The 8,699-nt window shown below is 56.7% G+C and overlaps 1 protein-coding gene across 1 annotated transcript in view; it reads right to left on the reverse strand.

The window, feature by feature from the left end:
• Positions 1–223: 223 nt before the first annotated feature.
• LOC122169694 (zinc finger protein 777-like) overlaps positions 224–8,699 on the reverse strand; it is a 14,599-nt gene continuing 6,123 nt past the window's right edge. Inside the window, exons 5-8 of the mRNA XM_042836027.1 lie at positions 4,270–4,365; positions 3,706–3,813; positions 3,417–3,530; positions 224–1,904 (exon numbers count right to left, since the gene is read on the reverse strand). Of these exons, the coding sequence (XP_042691961.1) occupies positions 955–1,904; positions 3,417–3,530; positions 3,706–3,813; positions 4,270–4,365 (1,268 nt within the window). The 3' untranslated portion in view covers positions 224–954. The remainder of the gene's footprint in view (positions 1,905–3,416; positions 3,531–3,705; positions 3,814–4,269; positions 4,366–8,699) is intronic.

Raw genomic sequence — 8,699 nt, forward strand, 5'->3', positions numbered from 1 at the left:
AATCAACGTGGGCACGTGCCGCGCGTCCTCCCAAGGCTGGCCAATGGAGAAAGCAGAGCGTTTTGATTGGAGGAGGAGCGAGCGTGACGTCACAGGAAGCGCCCACAGCAGGCCCGTTGCCATAACGACAGCGGCGCGGCGCCGGGCCGGACGTGGGAGCCGGGAACCTGGTTCTGATTCGGCCTCAGCTCCTGCATTTCCACCCTGCGAGGCTCAGCGTCACTGAGAGCCACGAGAAGCTTCTTTATTATCAAAAGCAACGCGATGTCGCAGCGCATTTGACCCGGCAGCGCCCCTCCCCCCCTAAAAACGCAGCAACTCAACGCCTCGAGGAGGACGTTCTACAAAGGTTTACAGGGCCTGTTATCAGGACTCAGCAAGTTGCACAACACCGTCCAGAGCTGCGACAGCGCAGCAAAGCACAACCGAGAAGCACCTGAAGGCTGCCCAGAAGGCACAGCGTGCTGTGGGGTCACACGGGAACTCCCTGCACCACCACAGGAGGCAGAACGCAGCCCTCCTCAGCTCACACGGCTCCCTGTGCTCAGTACAGGATACTGAAGTCACCCACAGATCTGTTCCCAGACTCTGAGATGCCATGGGATGACATCTGGGATGTCCTCCAGCCCGAAGCATTCACACAGCGCTCTGTGTCGATGTTAATTCTCTCCAGAGTGGGTTCAGGAGCTGTGAGCGCTGCAGATTTCCTGCGTATCCCATAGCCAGGCACAGAATCCTTAGGGTTGGAAGGGACCCCCGAAGGCCATCGGTCCAACTGCCCTGCAGCCATCAGGCAGCTCCAGAGATCACCCCGATGCACTCTGTGGAAAATAAACACCAACGTTCTCCCCTCCCCATGCAGGGAGCTGCCATCCAACAGCCACCTCAGCTCAGTGCTGAGCTGGAAGACCCCGCTGTGCACCTGCTTGGCTGCCCACAGCAGGGCAGGATTTCCTATCTGGAGTGCAGCACAGATTCCCTGATCTCTGCGCAGGGCCAGCTGGCAGTCTGATGTGTTCTCTGCACGTGGCTTTCCTGATGTTTAATTAAACTCCTCCTGAGTACGAACCTTTTGCTGCAGAGGTGGCATGGGAAAAGCCCCTCTCCCGAGTGGCGGCGCAGATGTTTTAAGAGATAATCCTTCCTCCTGTAGCTTTTGTCACACTCGGAGCACTTGTAGGGCCTCTCACCCGTGTGAGAGGTCTGGTGTCGGACAAGCCAGGAGTGACAAACAAAGCTTTTCCCACAGTCGTTGCATATGTAGGACTTCCCCCTGCCCTGGCTCTGCTGTTGGCTCGCTAAGCCACCCCTGGGCGCCTCCAACACGTCCCGTGGGTCGGCCTCGCAGGGGCTGGATAGCAAATTCTCTGCAGGGAGCTTCCCTCCACTCCCCATCGACGGCCGCTCCTCTCTGCAAAGGCCGTTGTGCTCACGAAGCCTGGTTCTACCTGCACTGCTTGGCACGAGTTTGGCTGGCAGCCCTTCAAACTTCTCCCCTGCAGCATCCACTGGGTGCTGGAAGGCCGCCTCGATGGGACTGTTCTCACACTTGGGGACTGGCAGCAGCTCTTCTTGGGCTCCCTGCAGAGCTGGAAGATGCTCCTGCTGGATATAGTTCCTCTCACACCTGCTGGACACGCACAGCCTCTTTCTGACATCATTTGGCTGAGCAATAAAGAGATCCAGTTGTTCACCAAAGGCTCGGTCGTACTGAGCATCACCCCCAAAGCCATTCCTGCTGGTGGTTGTTTCCATCATTTCTGAGCTCCATTGACTTTCCCACGTCAACGCGGAGCCGGGATCCTCGTGAAACTTCTCCTCAGGTCTCTCCAGCATGTCGGAGTCACACATCGTGCTTACAGAGCTGTCAGCCAGGCAGTCCCTCCTTCTGTTCTCATCATGCACTGAAACAGACAGATTCCACAGTCTTTCAGTTAAGGAAATCTCTTAATGGTATCCAGAAGCCGCATCTACGGCCGCACGGTGCCAACCAACAGATGGAGGCAGTATGATGGGAGGCTTTAATACGAGGGAGAGGGAAAAGCCAGTGTTCCACTGAAACAAAACCTCCAGGAACACAAACGGTCCTTTTTGCAATTCAAATCCAGGTGAATAATCGCTAATGTGACACCTCCCCTTCAGCTCTCATTCAGCTCTCTAACGTGTCAGCCTAAGTTCCCTGTGTTTCCAACAGGGCAGACAGCACACAGCTCAGCGCTCCACTGCACAGCTGAAGAAGCAAAGGTCCACGCTGAGGCAGCAAAGCCAGGCAAACAGCTCAGCGTGCACAACCCCTCCTTGTACGTGAGCTGCTGCCTCTGCAGGCTGGGCTGCTGTGGGGAGAGCTGAGAGCAGTGCTGAGGCAAGAGGAAGGCTCCCGTGACTTGGAGCTGATCCCAGTGCTGCTGGCACAAGGCAGCCAGAGCTGACAGCTGCCTGTCCTCCAGAAAGCCCTCCTGCTTTCTTCTGACTCCTAACAATCCATCCCAGCAGGTACCGCGCAACTCAGCGGCTTAGGCACAGCTCTAGATTTACCCCAGACAAAGCAAATCCCACTCATCTCTGCCTCTCGTTCCACTGCTCTGCAATTTTCCTCTTTCTAGAATTAAAGTTTCCAGTGTCTCATTTTTCAGACTAATTTTCCTCAGTAGTCTTCAGCTCAGGCTTCTCACGCTCCGTGATTCTTTTGTCCCCTGAGACCTGTGTCCCATCCAACTGCTCAGAGTTGCTGCAGAAAGGCTCCACTGAGCACTGTAAGGGCCATGGGTGGCCGACTGAGACCAGCACCATCCACACTGCACGAACATCCCAAGCTCTTATTCCTCCTGCTGTGCTCTGAGGACTCTTAGAGCAGCCAGAACAGGAATCTCTACGGAAAGGTGTAGGCAGAGCTGATCCAGCCTTCCACCAAGCCAGTATCCTGGATGACTCTTTGTTTCTGTGGGGTAAAACCATGCAGGGAGGCTGTTCCCATAAGGTGACTGGTGGACTGAGAGTCTAATTTACTCTACAGTAACTTTACCACGCCTAAATAGCTTAAAGATGATGCATCCCCTCTTCAATCACCCAGTCAGGAGCTGCACTCTGGAGCTGTGCTCCACAAGACTGCAGTTAATATCCCAGTGCAGATTTGTGCAGCTAAAGCTTCCCTAAGGCTGAGCCTGCATCCAGAGATGTGCCTCTGTCCCCTAACTGCCCCTCAACCACAATCCAAGGCAGCATTTGGGACAGTTTGAGGCTGCTGGGGGAGAGAAAGCACAGAACCTACTTTGTGAACAAGCCTCAGCTGGCAGACTGAGGTTTGCACCTGTTCTTTCATGGCTTACATTATAAGGCCATGAATTTTAATAGATGAAAAAAAAGCTTTAAATTAGACACACCATCCCAAGAAATCTCAGCTGAAATTCACGACCGACCTGCACTTGGCTCTGCAGGGATTTCTTCTTTCTCTGAGCCCTGCTGCTCGGGGCAGTGCTGCTCCTCCTCTCGTTTAATCCACGACAAGACCGCAGTCACGCAGCTCTGCGACTCTGTTTGTTGGGGAAAATGCACACAACTGAGAAACACCAGAGAAAGACACGAAGCAAAGGAGATTTGGGAGCTCACAAAGATCAGAGAAGCACCCACAAAGCCTCGGGGGAGACAGAAGGTCAGGAGGCACCGAGGGGCCATTCCTACAGCGGGAGCTGTACAGGGGATCCTCACCTGCATCTCCTGGCAGGTCTTCATGCGCTGTGCCGGGCAGCTCCCTGCCGTACGCCTCCGTGCCTCTCTTGGTCTGAGCTGGAGCTTCAGGCTCAAAGAATGCTGGCTCTGTAAAGGGGAAAGCCCACGGCAAGCCTACCAGAAGCGCTCAAGTTCAGGACGTTACAAGGCTGAGACCTGTTCTGATTTGATTTTTTCCCCCACGAGCCAACCCTAGATTTTACACAGGCTCCCATAAGCCTGGTTTATTCACAGAACCTCACAGGAGCCTCTAAAAATCCCAAAGCCGGAGACCAAATAAAACTGCCAGCGCCAACAGAGCGAGCTGCTGCCCTTTGAATGGAGTGAGGGCAGCCAGCTCCAAAGCACAGCAGCTGCTCAGCGAGGCAAAGCAGTGCCACCAAAGCAACGGAACGCCGCCGAGCAGCCGGGACTGCCAGCTCGGTTCAAAACCTGCAGGAGTTCCAGCAAAGCTGTGGAATGCGTGAGAAGAGAGAAAAAACCCAACAAGGCCTGGAATGCAGTGGCTCCGTTCTCTCCCCCCCGGGGCACGCAGTTGCTCACCTGGGCACGGCTCCCGCTCCGCTCCCGCAGCCTCCAGCTCCTCCTGCGCCGCTGCGCGCGGCTCTTCCTCCTTCTTAACACAGACACCGCCGTCTTCTGTGTGGGGAATTCAGGCAACATCAGCTCCCGTATCCGAAACTAACTCTAAGCCCAGCAGAACCTCTGGCTGCGCCCCTTCCTGAGCGAGGCCCGCCCGCATCCCTCGCCCACATCTCTCAAAGCTCTGATCGGACGCACAGCGGTTCCTCGCGCCGCGCCGCAGCGCTGCCTCCCCGCCGCCCTCCGCTCCCGCAGCGCGGAGCAGCGCCGCGATCTCCTCCCGCTCTCCGCTCTCCGCGGCGGCTCCGCTTCCCTCCCCGTCCTTTCGGCCGCAGCCCCGGCGCCGCCGCTCACCCTCCGCTCCGTCCCCGCGTCGCGGCGCTCCCCGAGGCGGCTCCAATCGCCGCTCCAGCGCCCGCACGCGGCCCCGCAGCGCCAGCGCGAGCCTCAGCCGCCGCTCCGCCCGCGCCAGGCGGCCCTCCAGGCGGAGCAGCCGCGCCGACACCACCCGGCCCAGCAGCGGCCCCGCCATGGCCGTACGAACAGCGCTCCGCAACCCCGGGCGGCCCCGCAGCGCCCTCTGCCGCCGCCCCGCACCGGGAGGCGGGGCTGCCGAGCCGGGAGGGCGGAGCGGGGAACGGAGCCCGGCGGGGGTCGCGGGGCGCGGAGCCGCGGTCTGCTCGGCGCTGCCGGGGCGGCACGCGGCACCGGCACGAACTGCAGCCCAGGAGCTGCCTGCGCACAGCTCTGCGCGGGGACGGCGGCTGCGGGCTCTCCTCCTCGGGGAGCTCCCACCCCGCTGTGCTCCGGGGGGCCCTGCTGGGTTGGGGGACCGGAGGGACCCCGAGGGGCCCCATCCTCAGCCACACTGCGGGTCTGCGGGCTGAAGGAGCCCGGGCCCATCCTTGTGCCTGTGGTTCTTCTCAGGAGCTCCGTGGTGCCACCATGGCCACAGCACAGCAGACATCACCGCTGCGGGATCCCAGCTGGGATCTGGGGGTGTCACCTCCGTGGCTCTGCTCTGCCAACCTCCCGAGGAGCACCAAACTAATGGGAGATTTGCAGTCAGGCCAAAAACACCCCAGGTCCTCCACTTCATGCACGTGTCCCTACGGAGGTGCCTCCATCATAAGCCCTGAGCCATCACCTCCTCACCTCAACCCCTGAGCAGAGCACAGCACTGTGGGGGGATGAAAGCCACGCTGCTTCGGTGCAGCACAGGACACGGGCAGCTTTCCGGGCTGTAAGCACACCTGTGTTCAGTTCTGCATGCCCCGACAGCCCCAAGTCCTCCTCCTCGTGGTTGCACTCAATCCAAGCACTGCCCCGTCCATGTCTGTGCTTGGCATTGCCCTCACCTGGCTGTAGCACTGTGCACTTGGCCTTCTTGGAGCACAGGTGGTTTGCATGGCCTGATCTCAGCCCTTTCTGGAGGGCAGCCCGTCCCTCCAATGTCAGACTGCAGCACACTGCTTGGTGTCATCAGCAAAGCTGCAGACAAAGACATGAGATGGTTTTGGTCCCTACACCGTTTGTCACCCATCTCCACACGGACATTGAGCCACTGACCACAACTCTGAGTGCAATCACCAGCCAATTCCTCGCCCACCAAACGGCCCATGCATCAAATCCACATCTCCAACACAGAGACGAGGATGCCGTGTGCGACAGCGCCAAACACACTGCACGTGTCTGTGTGGATGGCAGCAGCTGCTCCTGGCTGAGAGTTGCCCCGTGATGCCAAAGATGTGGTGCTGTGCCACCAGAGCCAGGTGGGCTCCCCCAGCATGGCCTCCATGGGCCCCTACCAAGGGCTGCTGGAGCAGAGAAACTCTCCTCCTGCACATCCAAAGGGCCCGGCCCACCCCAGCTGGACATGGAGGCAGCTGTGTGGCTCGTGCGTTGTTCTGGTCCTGCTGCTGAGGGCTGCCAGAGGACAGGGCCTTCTCTGCACCTACACACGCTCTCATGTCTTCTGTTTAATTGGTGCATAGGAGCTCGGATGCCGGTGTGCCTCTCCAAAACTGAAGTGGCAGCAATGGCACGCAAATAATTCCTGCCTCGATGAGGCACAACGCTCAGAGAGGCTTTCACCAAGCAGATCTGAAGCGGGGAAGCAATCAGAGACGTGGAGCTGCATCTGAAGCAGCTCTAACAGCGGAAGGTTCTGCAGCGAACAAACCACAACGCAGCTCAGGGTGCACGTGGAAGACCTCATGCTCCTGAAATACGTCCTCCTGCATCTTCCCTGGCCTTTCTCTGCAGCTTCTGATCAGTCCTTTAAGCAATGCTGCGTCTGTGCAAGGGAAGGATTCCTCTCTTCTCCCTGGAAGATCAGTCTGCTCCTGTGCCGCTTGGCATTTCTTCTTGGATTCAGGGCTGAATTTTTAAAATGGAAGCAGCACAAAGCTCAAAATAGCTCCGTGATCTGTTATAAATACACATATTGATCTTTGAAATACAAGAGCTCAGCTCAAGCAGGGAAACTATGACTCACTGCACAAAGTACAGCTTCATCTGCATTATCAAAGGTGGCATCAGTAAGTGATGAAATACGGAGCTTCGGCAGCAGCTACCATGTGAAGCCTCCCCATCAAAATCAGGGCAGTGCTGTCAGGATGGTGTCATCCTTCCCAGCCCACACTGCTGGACACACTGGCACAGGTTGCCCAAGGAGGCTGTGGATGCCCCATCCCTGCAGGCATTCAAGGCCAGGCTGGATGTGGCTCTGAGCAGCCTGGGCTGCTGGTTGGTGACCTGCACACAGCAGGGGTTGGAGCTGGATGAGCATTGTGCTTCTTTGCAATCAAGGCTGTTCTATGATCCTGTGACACTGAAACAACCAACTTTTCACGCAACAGCAGTGCAACACGGAGCAGAGGTGGCAACACTGCACTTCCATTGTTTCTGTCTCCTTTTGTATCACGCCATAACAGTACATAAAAGTTGCCTGTAGTTGTTGGTTTGTAGAATGACCCACAAAAGTGATCCTAGCCAAGATTCAGGCTGCTGCCATCACAGAGCACCGCTGCTGCTCCATGCAACAGCACCTCCACCTTTGTATCCCAGAATAATCCTGCTCTGCCTCGACTCCAATGGGCCGAACTGATGATGGCTGCAATCACAGCATCACAGAATGCCCAGGGTTTGAAGGGACCTCAAGGATCATGAATCTCCAACCCCCCTCCACATGCAGGGCCACCAACCTCCACGTTTAATGCTAAACCAGGCTGCCCAGGGCCCCATCCAACCTGGCCTTGAACACCTCCAAGGACGGGGCATCACAGCCCCTCTGGGCAGCTGTTCCAGCACCTCACCACTCTCTGGGTAAAGAATTTCCCCCTGATGACCGAATCCTTCAGCAATCCTGTGGTTGCTGAAAACTTTTTGATGGCAGCACTGACTTGGTTTGTTTGTGAGAACAGCACAGTGAGTAATTTCCATCCTAACTGTAGGTGCTATTGGCACTGTGACACCGTTTGAATCTCAGATACACACACACATGGAAATCAGCTTTCCTGCTCAGGTTCCACTGCAGCATCAAAACAAACCAAAAAATGCAATCAAAACCCACAACTCCATTGTGTTTGTGATGCCAGGTAGGTGTGTGTCTTCCCATCAGTGAGGCAGGGTGCCACAAACACAGCAGGACCCCTGAGAGCTCAGTGACCATGCACACAGCCCTTCCCTATGGACACCACCTGGGGCCAAGCAAGCAGGAAAAGTGCTTTTCAAAAAGACCCCCCCCAAAAAAAGAAGTGCTTAAGGCTTCACAGCTTTCATCCATTCAAGTTTAATGTTATGGTAATAAAAAAAATCAAGTATCTACCGCTGCAGGTTGAACTGGCATTTGCAAATGACAGAAACGTGCTCCCTGCCCCGGGGGCTCACAGTCTAGGCAAGGAAAAGGAGGAAACAAGCAGTTGAGCAGCTGTCAGCAGGAAGCACTGGAGGACGGATCAGTTTACTGAACAGCCCCAAACGGATTGTCTGCATGTCAGATGCCTTCTGCTGCTAACTGCCAAGAGATTCTGCTCAGCATGTTGCACAGCAAAGCAAAACTGGTCCGCGCTCAGTGCTTCGTGGTACCGAGCGGGCACTGAACGCTGACAAGTGACAAAACACAGAACACTCTGTCTGTCCCCAGAGACATTTTTGGGGAAAAAAAAATAGGTGAGTACACAAAGAGAGGCTCACCACACACAGAGCTGCTCAGACACGTCAGAAAGCAAAGACCTCAGCAGCACTAGGATGAGAAGAGGCCACGGGCAGACGTGTCAGGGAAATGCCTGCAGCGGTTGACGCTCCTGCAGCAGAGTTCTGTGCCACTCCTGCGGATGAGCAGGCTCACACAGGCTCACACAGGCTCACACAGGCTCACACAGGCTCAC

Source organism: Centrocercus urophasianus, unplaced genomic scaffold (genome assembly GCF_019232065.1).
Source record: "Centrocercus urophasianus isolate 14NV4802_14NV808 unplaced genomic scaffold, USGS_Curo_1.0 seq_564, whole genome shotgun sequence".
NCBI lineage: Eukaryota > Metazoa > Chordata > Aves > Galliformes > Phasianidae > Centrocercus > Centrocercus urophasianus.